General features: G+C 42.6%; 3 protein-coding genes across 3 annotated transcripts; 2 read left to right on the top strand and 1 right to left on the bottom strand.

The window, feature by feature from the left end:
* Positions 1-11,648: 11,648 nt before the first annotated feature.
* LOC122638739 (protein DETOXIFICATION 27-like) lies at positions 11,649-12,250 on the top strand. The gene is made up of 2 exons (XM_043831590.1): positions 11,649-11,906; positions 12,008-12,250. The coding sequence occupies exons 1-2, from the start codon at positions 11,649-11,651 to the stop codon at positions 12,248-12,250; spliced, it is 501 nt and encodes a 166-aa protein (XP_043687525.1).
* Positions 12,251-12,726: 476 nt separating this feature from the next.
* On the bottom strand, positions 12,727-14,363 carry LOC122640794 (phospholipase A1-IIgamma-like). Its single transcript, XM_043834040.1, has 2 exons — positions 13,712-14,363; positions 12,727-13,370 (listed from the first exon to the last, which is right to left on the bottom strand). The coding sequence occupies exons 1-2, from the start codon at positions 14,312-14,314 to the stop codon at positions 12,756-12,758; spliced, it is 1,218 nt and encodes a 405-aa protein (XP_043689975.1). The 5' UTR covers positions 14,315-14,363; the 3' UTR covers positions 12,727-12,755.
* A 360-nt stretch (positions 14,364-14,723) lies between these two features.
* On the top strand, positions 14,724-19,696 carry LOC122638738 (uncharacterized mitochondrial protein AtMg00810-like). The gene is made up of 4 exons (XM_043831589.1): positions 14,724-14,759; positions 17,402-17,554; positions 18,701-18,814; positions 19,064-19,696. The coding sequence occupies exons 1-4, from the start codon at positions 14,724-14,726 to the stop codon at positions 19,694-19,696; spliced, it is 936 nt and encodes a 311-aa protein (XP_043687524.1).
* Positions 19,697-20,206: the final 510 nt, after the last annotated feature.

Genomic DNA, 20,206 nt, shown 5'->3' with positions numbered 1-20,206 from the left:
TCTGACCGTGGTGAGAGGTTTCTTGTTCTCCTGGGACGCTGGGAAGGCTCCCCCCACTGCGGAGTGGGGGTTGCCCGTTGCGCAAGTCTCTCTGATCCCACGCCCCTGGGAGATGATCTCCTAGGGTTCGGCTCTTGTCGAGGTACGGACTCCACCCCTGCTGATGGTGATGTCCTTTGGCGGTGAGACATCGCACGCTGTGTCAAGTATTCTCGAAAGAGTCATTATTCATCGAGGATCTGTCATTGTAGGTCTTTGATCTGACCCATAGTGGCTGGAGCATTGGGGTCAGGTATCACCTCCACCACCACATCGTCTGTCTCGTCATTATTGGGCTCGTCGACCATAAACTGGTCATTAAGGGGGATCTCTTCCTTGAGAGGGACATGGTCCTGGTCATTGGCTTTATGGCGAGAGCACTCTGGGGTGGTGATCCATTCCTTACTCCGTTGTTGGTGGTGGTAGTCTTCCTTTGTGCCATTGAATGAATATGGAAGCGAGCTAGTAGCTGTAATGGCTAGCGTCATTCCCACAGACGGCGCCAATCTGTTGCGTCAAGAAATCGTAGAGCGGTCCTGCGAGTGCCCTCACCTGTAAGTGGACCAAGGGGTCAACAGAGAGAACCGGTGTGGTTCCGGCCTAGGGCTCTCCGATGCCAAAGTTAGATCTCCTGAGCAAAGAGATGAATAGTGATTATTCAATATGAGTTTTAGATGTCCCCTAATGGGGTTGTGTACCTTGCCTTTTATAGTAGTGTATGGCGGTGTGGAGAGTCCTAGTTTGATGGTGATTGTGCCATTGAGTGGATAAAGGCCCTGGGTAACGGGGTTCTATCCTGATTGGCCATCTCCCCGCGGGAGGGAGTGTCCTGGTGGTATCAAGATCATTGGTGGATAGATACCCACGTGTGGTGATGACGTCATTAGTTCTTGAATCCGTCTGGGTGACGTGACTTCTAAGCGGTGGCCTAGAGTCCTAGTGGTGATATGAGTCTGTAGTGACACGATTGGGTCATAGATGAGTAGCCTCGGTGTCCGTGTACATCACGTCTGCGTCCACAATGCCACGCCTGGGTGAGAGGCTGCGCCTAGGTTCAGGCCACGCCTAGATGAGAGGCCGCGCCTGGGTGCAAGCCACGCCTGGGTGTAGGCCGTGCCTGGGTGCAGGCCGCGCCTAGGTGAGGCCATGCCTGGGTGTGGCCGCGCCTGGGTGAGGCCGTGCCCGGGTGGTACCCCCAGTTAGTTCTCCTTGGTTCTGGAGCAGGTCGTTCTGTGACATGTGGCAGCCGCTAATTGGTCCGGTGAATCTTGGATGTATCAGCCATGAAGTTATTAATCCTCAAGCAGTGCCGGCTTCTGCTGATAGTCCCTTCCCTCAAACGCATCACTACATCTCTATCAAGCTCACGTCCAAAAATTATCTATTTTGTAAGACCCAAGTTGAGCCGTTTCTTCTGGTACAAGACCTCTTTGGATACCTTAATGGCTCCATGCCTTGTCCCCTTGATGTTGTTGTTGTTGCCTCCTGATCTCGCCAGGATGTCATGAGCCGTAGTTTACTGATTTCTTCTTTATCTAAGGAAGTGTTTCCTCTTATTCTCGGTAAAAATTCTAGCAAGGAGATATGGGATTCTCTCTCTACTTCGCTCTCCTCTTCTTCTGAAAGTCGACGGATGACCCTTATAATGGCACTTCAAGATCTCTCTCAAAAGCCAAATGAGACCGTGTCCCAATTTCTCACTCGTGCGAAGGCAATTGCTGCTGAACTCTCTGTCGTCGGGCAACCTCTATGCCCAAGTACTTTCAATATGCATATCTATCATGGCTTAAAGACTGATTTCCATGATATGGTGTCTTCATTATTGTCCCGCACCGATGCAATTTCATATGATGAATTACATGCCATCCTACTCAGCCACGAGTTCCTTTATGGCAATGCTGAATAAGCTCTCTCTTGCTAAACCGTCTTCCACTACAGGGTCTCCTACCGCTAATTCTGTGCAGTGTGGCTCCTCGCCTACTAACTTTGGCAATTCTTCCAATAATATGCCCTCTTCTCGTGGGTACGGTGCCTGTGGTCGTGGTTGTGGTCATGGGTTTGGTAGTCGCTCTTCACAAGGCCCTACCCCTTGGTGCCTTATCTGTCACAGGTTGTATCATACAACCTCCTAATGCCACTACAAAGATCAACCCCATCTTTTCCACTACCCCTACCACTCCTGCTGCCCCTTCCTATCGCCCCTATCCTAACCCCACCCCGCCGGAAGCCTACTATGCTAACCCTCCACTTCTCCCTACATCGTCACCATCCACTGAGCTTACTTGGTATCCGGATACTGGTGCTTCTCACCATGTAACACCGGATTTGAACTCCTTATCTTCCTATAATGGTTATAATGGTCCAGATCAACTTCATGTCGGCAATGGTAAGGGTCTCCCCATCTCTCATATTGGTACTACTTTTCGTCTGATATTAATTCCCTTGCTTTTCGTTTATCTAATATTTAGCATGTTCCCTCTATTTCTAAAAATCTCCTTTCTGTTAAAAATTTTGTCAAGACGATGGTGTTTATTTTGAGTTTCATTCTTCCTATTTTCTTGTCAAGGATCAGGTCACCAAGAAACTACTACTTTTCGGACCGAGTAATAACGACCTCTAATCTTTTTCCTTTAATCCGATTTCAAGTCCGTCTGCCAATATTTCCGAACGTACCTCCATTGATTGCTGGCATCAACGTCTTGGTCATCTGCATGAACGCCTTCTTCATTTTATGCCCTGTGAAAATAACTTATCTTGTGCTACCACCCATCTTTCAAAATTATGTAATGCTTGTCAACTTGACAAAGCAAGTCATTTATCTTTAGGTTCTTCCCCTTCCCATAGTTTATTTCCCCTAGATTTAATTTATAGTGATGTTTGGGGACCATCCCCCACTACTTCTATCGATGGTCATCGATACTTTGTAATCCTTTGGATGACTGCACTGAGTTTATTTGGTTTTTTCCTCTATTGTGCAAATCTAATGTTTTTTTCACTTTTTGCACTTTTCAATTACTTGTGGAGCGCCTTTTTTATCATAAAATACTTGTTGTTCAAACTGATTGGGGGGGTGAGTATCGCACTCTCCCACCTTTTTTCTCTTCTCTTAGTATATCCCATCATCTCTCTTGCCCCCACACTCATGAGCAACAAGGACTATTGAACGACGTCACCAACATATTGTTGAGACTGGTTTATCCCTTCTTTCCCATGGTCACGTACCCCTGCAATATTGGCACTTTACCTTTGAAACCGCTATTTTTTTAATAAATCGGATGCCCTTACGAGTGTCTGACAAGATTTTGCCCTTTCAATTAGTCCACCATAAGACTCCTGACTACTCTTTTCTCTGTATATTTGGGTGCCTTTGCTACCCTTTTCTTCGGCCTTACAATAATCATAAAATGGATTTTCGTTCCACCCCTTGTGTTTTTCTTGGTTATAGTCCTTCCCAAATTGGTTATCAGTGTTTTGACATTAAATCCAAGAAAATATGGATTTCTCTTTATGTTCGTTTTGACGAGTCCACTTTTCTGTTTCTTTCCTCTTCTCCTTATGTTCCATCTCCTTCACCGGTCACTCTCTCTCCTTAGGGTTCCACTCCTTGCGTTATTCCCCCCTTACCAACGTCGCCACCTACCCTACCCCCTCCACCTAAACCATCTCCATCTCCCTCGGCCTCTCCCTCAATCCCCATCTTGGCTACCCCTTCCCCTTCACCGTCCCCTCCCCTGCCTTCTCAACCCACCCGCACCGCCTCCCTTCAAGAATTATATGCTACCACCGTGCCCATCCCACAACCGCCTCCCCTACCCTCTCCAATGTCCTCACATTCCCGGCCCCATGCTTTACATCCTGACGTAACTCCCCCCTGAGCCTACTTGTTTTTCACAAGCATCTAAACTCCCAGAGTGGAAAAATGCAATGGTTGATGAATTTAATGCCCTGCTAAAAAATGGCACTTAGTCACTAGTTCCTAGATCTCCTACAATGAATCTTGTCAGTTGTAAATGGGTGTACCGTGTGAAGCGCAAATCAGATGGCTTTCTTGAGAGTTATAAAGCTCATTTGTTTTGTAAAAGGGTTTCACCAGCAACCTGACATTGATTATCTTGAGACTTTTAGTCTAGTTGTCAAACCCACGATAGTTTGATCTATCTTAACAATTATAGTTTCTCAAGGTTGGCCGGTTCGTCAACTTGATGTTCATAATGCCTTCTTGCATGTCATTCTTTCAGAGGATTTTTTTATGGTGTAGCCACTCGGATTGTTGACAGTACCCGACTTGATCATGTGTGTAAACTTCACAGGTCACTATGTGGGCTAAAACAGACGCCTCGTGCTTGGTTCCACCGCCTCTTCCAGTATCTTCTTCAGTTGGGTTTCTGTGCTTCTCAAACGGATCCTTATTCACTCTTTATTTTCAAGGATGCTCTTCAAACTATATATGTCCTTATTTATGTGGATGATATTTTGGTTACAAGCAACTCTATTACCTGTGTTACCTCCCTTCTCAGTCAGTAGTCATCTGAGTTTGCCATGAAGGACCTTGGCCCATTGTCCTTCTAACTTGGGATCGAAGTGACCTACAGCTCTAAAGGTCTCTTACTTTCTCAGTCTCGGTATGTGTCTGATCTACTACAACGTGTCGGTATGGTCGACTGCAAGCCAAGTTCCACTCCCATGGCTACTACCATCAAATACTCTGACTCAGGGGATGCTCCTTCTCAGACGCCACTAAGTACCGCTCCATAGTGGGTGCTCTCCACTATGTTACACTCACGCGCCCTGATGTTGCCTTCGTTGTCAACTGAGTATGCCAGTACATGCATGCACCCACTGAGGATCATTGGTCTCTTATCAAATGCATCCTACGTTACTTGAAGGCCACTCGCACACATGGTCTTCTCATCAGTCGATCCCCTGATTGCACCTTATAAGCGTACTCTGATGCAAATTGGGTTGGTAGTAGTGAGGACCGTAAATCTACAGTGGCTTATGCTATTTTTCTTGGCCCCAATCTCATCTCTTGGAACTCTCGTAAACAATGTATGGTTGTTCTCTCATCTACAGAATCTGAGTACAAAGCTTTGGCTGATGCCGCTACTGGACTTGTTTGGCTTGATACACTTTTCACTGAGTTGGGTCTCACCCTACCTGGTCCTCCTATTTTGTGGTGTGACAATATTGGTGCAACCTATTTATCGGTAAACCCAGTCTTCCATGCCCGTACTAAGCATGTGGAGATTGACTTTCACTTTGTTCGGGATCGTGTTGCCAAGCGCAACTATCCATTCAGCTCATCTCCACCACTGATCAACTTGTTGATGCTCTTACCAAGCCGCTTTCAACTATGCGGTTCCAATTCTTGTAAGATAAGCAGAAGATTCATTGTCACGACTCATCATCTTGAGGGGGTGTATTGACGTATATAGACTCTCTCTCAAAGAGTAACTCTATATATGGTTTAGTCATTGATTATAATTAGGATTTCTTTCCTATTCTATCCATTATCACATGTGCAAGATTCTAGGATTTGTTTCCTATTGTAATCGTGATCACATGTGAAGGATCCGATCCTATCCTCTAGGGTTTCCATACCCTTTCTCTTGTATAAAACTACATTGTGATTGTTAATGAAATACATATAGAATTCTAAGTCACAATAGTAAAGAGTAAAGATAGTGGGAAAGAAAGGAAGGAAAGGATGGCAAGCCGTAGTGCATGAGGCTTGGAAGCTCTGTACTGGCTGAAGTCAACAGAGCCACTACTTTGTCTGTCTCCCTCAACCGAGCTCTCCCAGGCAACTCGAATAGCCTCTTAATATCTCTTCTCATCCCTCCAACGTTTTGTCCTACTTACAAATCTATCTTGATTTTCTACTCATATGCTGGCTATTCTTTACATTTGAACAGGGTTATCTGACAATTCACATCTAAATAGACTAGGTTCACCAATTGGTCTCTTAAATTCGGCAAGATCATAATTGTTCTCCTATTACTCTTCTTCTCACCTAAAACTAGCAGCCTCAACCATTTTAGCAGCGCCTTCTTTCCTTCTAGATTCGCTAGCAACTTCTCTACCAGCATTATCCCTTGACATTATTTACCCCTTATTACCTTCTTCGGGTGGTTCTATGCCTTCACCAACAAGGTCTTCCATCCCCACCATTCCTTCCAGCCCGAGCCCACCCAACCCAAACGATATGGCCACTACAGCTCCTGAAATTTTGAATAACTTGAAGGAATAAAGAGTGAAAAGAGAATGGTAATGTTGAAATCCCAAACCATTACAGTGGGTGTACTAATCATGTAAGAGAACCAAAGCCGTAATTTTTTGAGAAGGTACCATAAAGGTGGGGGATGCATCATTTATTAAAAATAGATAGCTACCATTCGTCGAGCATCACATACCTAGGTAGCTATAGATACTGTTTATATTGATTGAATCTCAAATAAAATAAGGGGAAAATGGAAAAAAGGAAAAATTGTCCATTGCAATCGATTAATTATTTCTGAAGATGTGTAGCCAGGGAGTTTAGATTCGCTTCTGGGGGGGAAAGCGTCAAGATGTGTAAAGATAGATCAAGTTCCCTAGATTTTGGCCTGAATTCGTTGGTTCTTTTGTTACTGGACCTTCTTCTCCAAATCAATGAGAGCACTACGGCCGGGCTCGAAGAGCACAATGAGATGAGACTTTATCTCATCAGATGACCTAGCTGATTATCACAACTCACAGAATCCATGGCAGAAAATCCAAATTTCAAAACCCAAATTTTATGGCAGATGATGATCTATAGATGTAGGGAGGCTTACCGTTATTTCCCTTCAAAGGCATTGTTGCCAGAGAAAATGGTGACAAAGTCAGAATTAAATTTGGTCACTCAAGATGCAAAGGGGTGGAAGCTAAGATACCAATGGTGAGGGTGGCGATGTTTGGTCACTCAAGGTGCAAAGGGGTGGAGGCAGGTGGGGTTACAAGAGGAAGAAGAAGAAGGGTATTTTAGGTATTATATAAACCCAAGGTCAGTTTGGGGATTAAATAAAATATATTTTTTTATTTTGGTAAAAAGAGCTTTATTATGAAAAATGTGAAAGCTCATGGCTAAGGATTATAAAGATCAACAAGCCATGGATCGAAAATAGGCCACACCATCTTACACGTCACCAATAGCGCCCTCCTTGCCAGGGAGTCAGCACAACTATTATTCTCCCTTGGAACATAAGTGAAACTAAATGTATCAAAATAGGTAGAAAGATGCATAATATCTTCCAGGATGCCACGAATGCTAAGAGGAGACAAAGATAACCCTCCTTGTATGTAATTGACAACATCCTTATTATCGAATGCAATAAGAATCCTGTCGAAGCCTTCCGAAATACACTCCGGCAAAAGAAGATCGGATAGCCATACCCTCCCCAATAGCAATATCCTCAAAAAATTATAGGAACCGAGACAACATTTATCGATCGACCAGAATAGTCCTTGCAAACAAATCCAACACTACATGTAGATGAGTTTGGAAGTAAACTAGCAGCACAAAAAACTTGAGTCGTCCCTGGTTGGAGAGAGGATCCCCTAGAAACCAAAGATGAAGTATGGCTCATCGTAGAAGGTGCAAAGCAATAGGACTCTAGGAATCATGAAACTCTTGGAAAGCATGAAAAGAGGTTTGAATAACCTCTAATGCAGACCAAACCCGACGACCAAAAACATTGTCATTCCGTGCTTTCCACAGAAACCAACATATAAAAGAGCACAAAGAAATTCCCATACGTTGAGTGGTCTTATCCCGTGAGATATTGCTCCAACTCATGATCTAGTCTCCGCAATGAAGAGCCCTAAAGAACAACCAAACTAGGCTGCAAGGGCAAATGAACAACCCTGCAAAATATGTGTGATTGTTTCAACCGATCCACATCTAATACAACATCGTTCCACACTGATTGCGATGACAAAGAGCATCTCCTGTTGCTACACCAGCAGCACATGCTTTCCATAGAAAGCGTTGAGTTTTGGGAAGACTTCTACAATTCCAGATTCTCTTCCATACACTCCTTGGCACATCCGACCAAGAATGATTCCTTGAAGTCGATGCTTCCAAACTTCTCCCCTCCGTTAAATCATTTGCAATAAGATGATAAGCACTCTTAACAGAAAAGTCTCCATTTCTAGAGGCCATCCACTCAAGCTTATCCGAATTTGGAAAGAGAGGAAGATGTGTAAATAAAATATTACTAAGTCATATTACGACTTCACGCTAACGGCATGGGTGTCATAGTAATGTACTGTAAACTGTAAGGGAATGGGATGTAATTGGAGAAAGTCCAAGGAAGGAATGTGTAAATAGGTCATAGTACAGGCGAGGGGCATATAATTTTCCCTTAATTTAATCCTTTCTCATGATAATTTATTTTAGTGGGTTTATCTGTCAATTTGCAACGATGAAGGTTTGATATCTTTTATTAGTTAAGCCATGTGGTTGAGAAAGTTTTAAGATTATGGGAAAAAGAATGCTGCCAGGCTGTGTGCCATCTGTACCCAGACACAGGAAACGTGAAATGACCTCCCCACACCCCACCCCCCATTTGAAATGAAAAATCTCACCTTTGTTGGATGCCTTTGCGTGCACTCTCAATGGGCCCCACATTGGTGCAATGGCCACGCAGCGTGGCAGTGAGCCCCCTCCCTAAGATTATTTAGCAACAAAGGTGCACATATAAAAGTGGACAAGGACTTTCATTCAAATTACTGAGACATGGCTTCAAAAGATAGTTGTAAGGAAATGACTCATGTGTGATACTGCAATGTGAGGGTTGGAAAAAGATGGATAAATCACTTGTAACAATGGCATTGTTACTTGTTAGGCCCCCTCTAGTTGCAAGGGAAGTAATTCACTTGTAACAATGGAATTCAAGTGTACATGTATTTTTTAATTTGGAAATATAAATTATTACAAACCTCATTCAGATGAGATTCTCCTGACTTGCTGGGCTGTGCCTTTTTTCGTCGTACTTTCATCTTTCATTTTCCTATATTCTTTATCTTTCTCATCTCATCCCCTATCTCTCTTTTCCCATCTCTTTATCCCCTTTTTCTTGTTTAGACCTCAATTTCCCCCAATTGATTTTGTTTGGATCTATGTAGTCGACCCCTTTTTATTTATTTAATTTTTTTTTTGCTAAAAGATCATTGAATAAAAAGATACAAAAACAAATTACAAAAAGGCCAAAACCAAGAAACAACCTAGCAGGCGAGGAACCCCACCTTCGGCATGGCCATCAGCAGGAATCTCACTCACCACTATAAAAATCTGAATCTCGACATGCCCATGGCATCATGCGCCAACTGTTCTTCAATGTGTCTAGGAAAAACACAATTAGAATCGACTCCCCAGATTTAGGCGCCTGCTTTGCCATATAATCCATAATGGGGTTAGCTTCTCTGAAGCAATGCGAAAATTTTCAATTGCAGGAATCCAGATAGGGTCTAAGAACCAACCATCTTTGAAAAACAAACCAAGGGATATTTGAAGAGTGAATTGACATCACCACAAAGGCCGAATCAGATTCGATCCACATGTCCCTTATTCCCATCTCCTTTGTAATGAAAAGACCATCCATAAGAGCCTCAAACTCTGCCACAAAAATGTTGCAGATCCCCAGAAATCGACTGAAAGAATTCACCACTTGGGTGTGGTGATTACGAAAAACACCACCTACCCCTGCTCTACCAGGGTTCCCAAGCGAGCTACCGTCAATATTCAGCTTGATACAATTTGAATGAGGTTTGCACCAGAACACCTCGGCAATGCCTCTGGAAGAGGATCTAGAGATGGCCAGACCCAGAGATCTAACGCACACCAGATCAAAGGTTGTTCTAATCCCCTTAATCACAAAATTGCAATTCCTTATTTCTCCCTTAATACAGTCTAGGATCTGATTTAAATTTCGAGAAAGGCCCTCATGACATCTTCTATTGCGCTCTTCCCAAGTAACAGCGCAAATGACAACCGCACCACCAGCCGAAGGATCCTTGACATTGGTACATCGTAACTTCCTCTTCCTCCATCCAAAAAGACCAGCAATAGAGGAAGGCCGAGCCCAGACAAAGCCAAACCAAGAAGAAAATTCCCTCCAAATGGCGTTGCTAACATCACAATAGAAAAAAAATATGTTGCAAAGAGGGACAAGACGGAATTTGTTGTTGTATTCTAAAGTGAATAGTAGCATTTTTTTATTTGATAAATTGTACGAATAAAAAGTTTATTATATGATAGGTCACTTGGTTGAAATAAGGTCTTGAACTTCACAACTAACTAATTCAAAGGTCAATTTAACTAAATTAGTCCTACGCACCGCACACAATAATGTATGAAGGAAAGTCTTTCATCATGAGGCGGTGCAAATAATAGTTTTCATATAAATAATAGGGAAAAGTAACCATGCATTGTCCTTGTGCAAATTCTAAAATACCCTATCATATAATAAAATAGTGGGGCTCATAATGAAACGCTCTCTCCTACTGTGACCATGTGGGCCTTATATGGACTCCATATGGATGATACCACTCTCCAATGGCTTGGAAAGAGAAAGGGAGAGAGAGAGAATAGGGGTATTCTTGTCATGTGAAAAATTTGGACAATAAAGTGGAGTATGTACTTTTATAGATAGAATAGAATAGATAGATAGATCACCAAAGATTAGTAGAATGAATAAAATAAAGAGAAAATCACATGGACACCCCCTGTACTATGGCCATTTTGCTTACAATTACCAATGTTTGAAACAATTACTTGACACCCCCCGAAACCTAACGGTGTTAGTCTGCTGTTAGTGTTTAAATGAAAATGTCCATTTTACCCTTATAAGTTATTTAACTTAAACTTATGAAGTTAAATGACCAACTTACCCTCCTCCTTCTCCTTCCTCCCCTTCTTTCTTCTTTAACTTTTTCTTCTTCTTCTTCCTGCAACTACAGTTCAGCTGCAGAGGGAGGACCTCACCACCGTCACCATCAACGCATGATGGGTACATCGAGAGCGATTCTCGGTTTCTTGCCCTCTCTGCTCTTCTTCTTCTTCTTCTCTTTTTTTTTTTTTTTTTTTTCAATCGGTGGAACCCTAGAGGGAGTAGGGGTGGAGTAATAATCTCAGTTCATCTCACAGCAATAATCCACTTATGCAGCAATAATCTCAACCATTTGTAGAGGTCAAAATTTTCAATCGGTGGAACCCAACAGTCCATTTGTAAAGGTTAATCGATGTACACCATTGTAGCAACAATCTCAAAATGGTATCAGACTGCCATACTATCTTCAGCTTGTGAACGGAAGGTTGGTTCCAAGATCTGTAAAGCTGTCATAGCCCAAGTGGTAGAGGACATATCTCTGAAGGCTGACTCTATTTGTCATATGTTGGTGCATATGGAAGTAAGGGAAAAAGAAAGATTTTCACAACCATATTCAAGGGTATTTGCTCGTTTCAGCTTGGTTCCATTCTCTCTCAAATTGAGGAGGGGGGAGGGGAAAGATTAAGACACTAGGTCAGAATGGACAATTAAATAAGGAAGCAAAGTAATTTCCATCACAAACCCATAATTAACCATAACATGCTCAAAGAATCTGTTCCCTCATTATGGAAAACACCATTAATAAGAGAGAACGAAGAAGAGGAAGATTTAGGGAAAAGGGTTTGGATCGAATCAAAACTGTTATGGCACATCGTTAGTCCAGCCATCTTCAGTCGTGTCGCCTCCTACTCCATGAATGTCATCTCCCAAGCTTTCGCTGGCCATCTTGGTGATCTCGAGCTCGCTTCCCTCTCCATCGCCAATAATGTCATTGTTGGCTTCAATTACGGTCTCTTGGTACTTAATCTTCTCTACTCGGCTACACTTTTTGATGTTTTAATTGAATGTTCATAACAATCTCTGTTCTGGGTTTTGTTTGTTTTTTTTCGATTTATTAGTTAGGAATGGCTAGTGCATTGGAGACACTATGTGGTCAGGCATTTGGAGCCAAGAAATTCCATATGTTGGGAATCCATATGCAGAGATCATGGATGGTTCTGTTTCTCTACTCTGTTCTGCTTCTACCCATGTACGTATTTGCTACTCTTGTTCTGAAATGGATGGGGCAACCGGAGGATGTGGCGGAGCAGTCGGGTATGGTGGCGCTCTGGCTCAAATTTAATTTTATTTTTTGTACTTGAATCGATGAAAGAGATTTATTAGGGTTTAAATCTGATATCGATTAAGGGTTTTGGGTTATTTTGATTTGAAATTTGTTTAAGAAAAGAGATTTTTTTCGAAATCGATTAGGGTTTGAATCTGAAATTGGGTTGTAGGAAGAAGGAGGAGGAAGAGAGTAAAAGGGTCACTTCACTACCCTTTAAGGGTAGTTTAGGCATTACAAAAAATTTAATCGATGACATCATCACTAAACTAACAGACAGGACTTGCTTGAAAGAAATGGTAAACTGCAGGAGGTGTTCAAGTAATTGTTCTAAATGTTGGGGAGACTAAGTAATTAGGTCATAGTATAGGGGGGGTCCCAATAATTTTCTCAAAAATAAAAGAATATTACTGAGTTTACGTCTAGGCATATACCCGGATGATACAGAATACAGACTTTGGGTCTACCCCATAAATTATTGCAAACAAATAAAAAATACAATAGAATGGTACAAATCATATTGAGATTTTATAAGATAACACTCAAAGCCCAAAATCAATGTCTTCCTGATGGTCCATTAACTTCCAAGAACCATTAGCATCTTGAACCATCCCATTATTCTTCTCAACCCACCACGAACCAGGCACATGATATTCATCCTTCAATGCATCCTTGGACTTGTTCACGCGTGCGATATCATGATCAACTTCTAGCTTGAATCCTCCTTTGGACCCTTGAGTCCCAGCAACGCCATGCAAGTACGCCTCCAAGTTATGCCAACCTGAAAAATTGCTGGGACGCTTCAAGTAGTTAGACTCTCTAGTGTCGATCTCTAGTTCCTGTCCAACATCGGCGTAGCCGAAGCGCGGGTATGTGGGGACAATGTCAGGGTCGTTGGTGATGCGCAACACTCGGAGGTCATCTAATTCCGAGCAGAACTTCCTGAAGTCACCATCTCCAACGCGGGGGCTGGCGAAGACGAAGGCCGTCACTAGGCATGCTTTGTCCGGCTGGTCCTTGGGCTTGTTTACTGCATTGGCAACTATGTCTGCTGCATTTATTGTTGCAAGAGCTGCTCCCAAGCTGTGGCCTGTTATAGTTATGCTGATCTCTTCGTTCTTGAATTTTTCTACTAGCCTCCTCACCTCACCCAATACCTGAAATGTCACCAAATAAACAATTTAATCCACCGTTTTCTCTCTCTCCAAAGGCCCTCTAAGGCCTCCGTTTGGTTACAGGTGTAGTGGAAAAAATAATAGATATTCATTAAAAATACAATTAAAATAAAATAAATGAAACTGAGTGAGTAAGAATAAAAAATGGAGGACGATTTTGGATAAAAGGTATTGCGCTAGCTTCCGTTAAGAAGTAGATGATGACATAGTTTTGTAGTTTTGTACGGATTCTTGCAAATCTAATAATTTTTTCTTCGTCTTCATAGGAATAAATAAATAAATAAAATCAAAAGAAAACACAAAAGGCAAACAGAAGAATTTACCTGAGCTCTTGCACTGGACTTGTTGTAGAGGGAACGTGGATTATCGGAAGTATACATGGAGTACCAACCTCGATGTACATCAACATGGTCGGCATCCGGCCCAAATATGGAATCTTCAGCAGAAACTAATATGAAATTCATGTCGTTGGCCCATTCCAAAGCTTGTTCCGTACCCCTCCATGCAATCACGATGTCTCTCCTTCCCAACATTTCCTTCCCTTCATCAGTTGCCACTGCAATGTAACCTATCCAATTGGATTCTTTATTCCATCCCTCCCTCGACAAAGACTTCACCATCAAACCATCTGGTAAGTCCACTGAAGATGTGGCATAGAGGAATTTCGTTACCTCATACTTGTATGGATTGCCTATATCCAAACCCACCTTCGAGAAGAAATCCGACCTCCCGTACCGGCTGCTTCCGGCATACTTGGACAACTTCTCTGAGTTGAAGGCATCGTATGTAGCCTCAGCCATTTTGCCGTAGTGGATGATGTATCGCCGGAGATCGATGTCGAGGGGGTCCAGCATGCTCTTCCAGTTATCCTGCCCGCTCAACTGCTTCCATCTTTTGGAAATGCTGCTTTCATTAAGGCTACCCATCCTTTCTTTGTTTCTAACTTCCAAACTCAATGAATCAAAAATACAAGTTTATACAGTCAATGAATCAGAGAGATTTCTCCTTGAGCTTCCCCTTAATTGAATTTTTGGGAGTTCTTTGTGTTTTCTTATCTCACAGACTATCAATTTATATATACTTGGAGTTTGGTTGGACCAAGTCATATGGTTTTCAAATCAAGAAGCTAAGAAGGTTCTTTCGCATTTTCCATGTATATGGCAAGGGCAACCCTAAACCTACCATTCTAACTTGGTTCCACCAACTGGTTATTGATTGCTACAGTGTCAAGGTGTAGTCAAAAAATCAGACCTACTTTATTGACCCGATCAGATTCAGTTGACAGGGTCATGGGATTCCCTTTCATAAGCTGTAATTACTTTGAAGCTCATGGTCATGGCTGTTAATTGTTTGTCCCAAATTCTCTACAAGGTTTGTTGTTTCATTGCTCAAAAAACCCTCTCAAGGTTCTACATTAACTGGTGGGCTTGACGAAGATATCTTCAAAGAGTTGATTTTGCAACTTGCACCTTGAAAAAAACATTGTGACATTTGTGTTAAGTCCAGCTCAAACTTATCTCACACGTGTAAAATTATAGTTTTAACATAGTATGATAGAAAGGTTAGCATTCACTTATCTGAAAGTTCAACAATTACAAAACGCACGTGGGAGAAAAATTGAATTGGATGCATGCTTTTTAGCTAAAACGATGGAAGAAATCTAAATTAGTAAATGATGGTTATGTATACTAACTAAATTTGACGTGGAAAATCTAGGTAAGAGACCACTACTTTTCTAAACACAACTATTGGAAAGCCAGACCAGGCCTCCATATGATAAGTATTAGAACCGCGTAGTCAAGCCCGGCTACATACCAACCAGTCTCTATAAATGATAAGTCATTAATTTAAGGGAAAATTACATCCCCTCCCCTGTACTATGGCCTAATTACACATTCTTTATCTGGATTTTTCCCAATTACACCCGGACCCCCTCTGGCTGATGGTGTTAACCTACTGTTAGTTATAGTTTTGAAAAGACTATTTTACCCTTATACTATCTTCTTCTTCTTCTTCTTGCAACCCCACCCACCCTATGGTTGACGACATCGCTGACCTCACTGCCACTACCGGTATCCATTTCACTGCCCTTAATAAAATACAAACTCAATCTATCATCTATGCTAATTGTCTCTGCTACCTTCCATGTCCCGAAAAAACCCCTAATTTGCCAATCTAAATCCTAACCTGCAAATCTAACTGAAAACCCACATCACTCTATTTGAGCCAGTAGACATATGAATGCAACAATGAAGGGATTTACATTTCAAGAGCGTCTTGGGCACAGCAACTTAAAAACCCGTACCTGAGTTGAAGGAAAAATAGGAAATTGTCAGTTTTCTGGTCGGGTTGTTCTTGTCTTAATGGAGTTTTCTTGTAGGGCAACGATGAACTGGCACTGGTTCAGGCTAGGTGGTCGTTCATGAACAAGGATGAGATGCTCATCAGGTTACAGAACATAAACCTTGTGTTTCCACTTCGAGGTGGAGCACCAAGTGAATGGAATTTTTATCAATTTTTTCAGCTTCAATGTGAACTACAAGAATCTTACGAAGCCTACAGTCATTTGCCTCGGTTCCCCCAAATTTTGATAACTCAAACTGGTAAAGAGTAAAGAGAGTGGGAAAGAAAGGAAGGAAAGGATGGCAAGCCCTAGCGCAGGAGGCTTGGAAGCTCTGCACCGGCTAAAGTCGACAGAGCCTCCACTCTGACTATCTCCCTCTACCGAGCTCTCCCAGGCAGCTCGAATAGCCTCTCAGTATCTCTTCTCATCCCTCCAACGGTTTTGTCCTACTTACAAATCTATCTTGGTTTTCCACTCATATGCTGGCAATTCTTTAGATCTGAACTAGGTTATCTGACAATTCACATCTAACTAGACTGGGTTCACCAATTTTTCTCTTAAATTCGGCAAGATCATAATTGTTCTCCTATTACTCTTCTTCTCACCTAAAACTAGCAGCCTCAACCATTTCAGCAGCGCCTTCTTTCCTTCTAGATTCGCTGGCAACTTCTCTGTCCGTGTTATCCCTTGACATTACCCCTTATTACCTTCTCCTGGTGGTTCTGTGCCTTCACCAACAAGGTCTTCCATCCCTACCATTCCTTCCAGCCCCAGCCCACCCAATCCAGACGATATGGCCAGTACGGCTGCTGAAAATTTGAATAACTTGCAGCAATAAAGAGTGAAGAGAGAATGGAACTGTTGAAATCCCAAACTATTACAGGTGGGTGTGTTAATCATGTATTTTGGATATACTATGACTCACCGTTTTTCACTCTTGTGCATAGACTTGGAAAGGCCAGCTCACATGTGATCTCAATCTTCTCCAAGATACCAAATCCTATATGGAATCCTCTTGTATAGAAAAGTCAATATTGTATTTATCTCTTTCCCAGTTCATCCCATCTAGGATTCTCTAGAATTGGGAAACTCTTGTACTCTATAAATATTCTCCATTGGAGAATCATAATCCAATGAACAATATACGCACCTTAACATGGTATCGAGAGCCACCTAGAACTCCAACGAGTTTATCCTCCTTTTTTTCCTGTTTTGTATCTTCTTCTTCACGCCTAAACCTGTTGTTCTTCGTCTCTAATGGGTGACGATCTCCTATCTGCTGCCTCTGATGGTGTCACGCCTGCAGCTGGCCTCTTATCCTCCACTTCTTCTCCTTAATTCTTTTAATCAGGATCACCATTGGATCTATATCAAACTTACCTCTAAGAATTTTCTCTTCTGGCAAACCCAAATTGAACCCTTCCTCGATGGATAGAATTTATTTGGGTACCTTGATGGCACTTCCTCTTACCCTGTTGAAGCCGTTGTTGCCGCTACTTGGCACCGACAAGATTCGATGATACGTAGTCTTCTATTTGCTTCTTTGTCTGAAGAAGTTTTTCCCTTAATTCTTAGGAAGCACACAAGCCATGAAATATGGGGGACCCTCTCTACAACCTTTTCCCCTCCCTCTGAAAGTTGCATCATGTCTCTCAACATGGCATTGTAGGATCTTCAACAAAAGTCCGATGAACCTGTCTCCCAATTTTTGCAGCCTGCAAATTCAATTGCTATTGAATTGAACGCTACTGGTCATCCTCTGCACCCTAATGAGTTCAATCTCCACATTTCTCGTGGACTTAAATCTGAGTTTCGTGATATGGTCTCCTCTCTCTTGACCAGAACTGATCCTATCTCCCACGATGGTCTCCATTCCATGTTGCTCAGCCATGAGTTTCTACATGGCACCTCCATGTCCAAGCTTCAGGTGACTAATACTTCTGCCCCTGCTGGTTCACCAAGTGCTAATACTGCTCAATGCTCCTCCCCGGGTACATCCTCTTCTCCAAACCGGGGCGGCAGTGGGGGCTGTGGTCATGGTGGTTCATATGGTGCTTTTCCTGGATAAAACACAAGCAGTTTCTGGTGCTCGATCTGTAGGCGCACAAACCACTCTATTGACAGATGTTATTTTCGTTCTCAAACCGATTACTCTGCACCACACTGGCTACCGGTGTCTCATCCTCTCCATAAATCGTGTCATCATTGCGTGTCACATGTGCTTTGATGAAAATTCTTTCCCCTTTGCAATGACAGTGTCCGGTAATAGGGCTCCTTCCCCCTTAATTTTTGCTCCTCCATAGGGCGTTGCACCTCTCCATGTCCCTCCACCACCTAATCTCCTTTCCCCAGGTTTACCCTTACTGCCCTCCCCCTCTATGTCTCCTGTATCAATGTGGCCTTTATCACCGGCTTCCCCACTACCTTCCCCACTAGCCGACCCTAATAGCCCACCTAGTCCAGCACCGTCACCCTCTCTTTCTCCTCACCCGACACCACTTCCTCTCCCCAACCAAAAACTCGCTCTCTGGCTGACCTTTACGGCCCTCCACCCTCCATTGACCCTGCCCCTCCAACCCTATTACGCCCCTCAACCCATCGCATTCAACTACGGCCTCATCATAATCCACCTCATACCCTTTCCACTAACACTATTATTGTTGAGCCAACATATTTCTCGCAGGCCTCTAAAGTCTCTAAGTGTCTCACTGCTATGACAGACGAGTTCAACGCTTTGGTCAAAAACGACACATGGTCTCTTGTCCCCCACACCTCTTATATGAATTTAATTGGTTGTAAATGGATGTATCAAATCAAAAGGAAAGCTGATGGGGGTCTTGAACGTTACAAGGCCCACCTTGTTGCTAAAGGCTTTCACTAACAATATGGCATTGATTATGGTGAAACTTTTAGATCGGTGGTAAAGCCGACTACTATTCGTTATGTTTTCTCTATTGTTGTTTCACAGAGCTGGCCTGTTTGCCAGTTAAATGTACACAATGTGTTCCTCCATGGCAAGTTAAATGAGGAGCTGTATCTGTCCCAACCACAAGGTTTTGTTGATGCTTCTCATCCCACTCATGTATGCAAGCTTCATCGATCTTTATATGGCCTCAAATAGGCCCCTAGAGCTTGGTTTCACCGCCTTTTTGAGTTCCTTATTCGCCTTGGGTTTCATGGCTCCCAGACAGATACCTCCCTCTTTATTTGGCATGCAGGTACTCATGTCTACTATATTCTAATTTATGTTGATGATGGACTAGTTACAAGCAGTACTTCAGCCATAGTCAACTCTATTCTTCATTAATTATCAAGGGAATTTTCTATAAAGGACCTTGGGGATCTCCACTTTTTTCTCGGCATTGAAGCTATTCCTCACTCCAAGGGTCTTCTTCTTTCCCAGTCTCGTTACATATCTGATTTTCTTAAGAAGACTGGTACGGTTGATTGTAAGCCTGATAAAACACCTATGGCTACTACTCAGAAACAATCGGCTGAAGGGGGTGCACCAATGTCCGATCCCACTTTATACAGGTCCGTGGTTGGCGCATTGCAATATGCCACCCTTACCCTTTCGGATGATTCTTTTGCAGTTAATCATGCAAGTCAATTCATGCATGCCCCTACTGAGGTGAACTGGCAACTTGTTAAGCGGATACTACGCTATTTGAAGAGTACATGTACTTCAGGCCTACTACTTGAGCATTCTTCTTCTCGTTCTCTTCAAGCAGTTTCTTATGCAGATTGGGCAGGCGATGGTTTTGATCGTAAATCTACTAGAGGTTTTGCCATTTTTTTGGGTCCCAATCTGATTTCTTGGACTTCTTGTAAGCAACATATTGTTGCCCGTTCATCCACTAAGGCTGAGTATAAAGCCTTGGCCGATGCTTCGGCTGAGCTTGTTTGGCTTGAATCCTTGTTTCGTGAGTTGGGTTACCCTCTTTCTAGTGCTCCTGTATTGTAGTGTGACAATATTGGACTTGTCTGCCAATCCCATTTTTCATGCAAGCACCAAACATGTTGAAGTGGATTTTCATTTTGTGCACGATCGTGTGTCCAAGAAGCAGTTACTTGTTTGCTTCATATCCACACAATTGGCGGCTACTTTCACCAAGCACTCGTGACAGCCCGGTTTGAATTCATGTGAGATAAGTTGAAGATTCAGTTGCCCGACTCTCCAAGGGGTGTATTGAATATACTATGACTCACTGTTTTTCACTCTTGTGCATAGACTTGGAAAGGCCAGCACACATGTGATCTCAATCTTCTCCAAGATACCAAATCCGATATGGAATCCACTTGCATAGAAAACTCAATATTTTATGTATCTCTTTCCTATTTCATCCCATCTAGGATTCTCTAGAATTGGGAAACTCTTGTACTCAATAAATATTCTCCATTGGAGAATCATAATCCAATGAACAGTATACTCACCTTAACAATGTAAGAGAACCAAAGCCATAATTTTTGGAGA

Source organism: Telopea speciosissima, chromosome 9 (assembly GCF_018873765.1).
Source record: "Telopea speciosissima isolate NSW1024214 ecotype Mountain lineage chromosome 9, Tspe_v1, whole genome shotgun sequence".
NCBI lineage: Eukaryota > Viridiplantae > Streptophyta > Magnoliopsida > Proteales > Proteaceae > Telopea > Telopea speciosissima.
The sequence above is the reverse complement of the archived record's forward strand: the minus strand, read 5'-3'. Positions and strand labels throughout refer to the sequence as shown.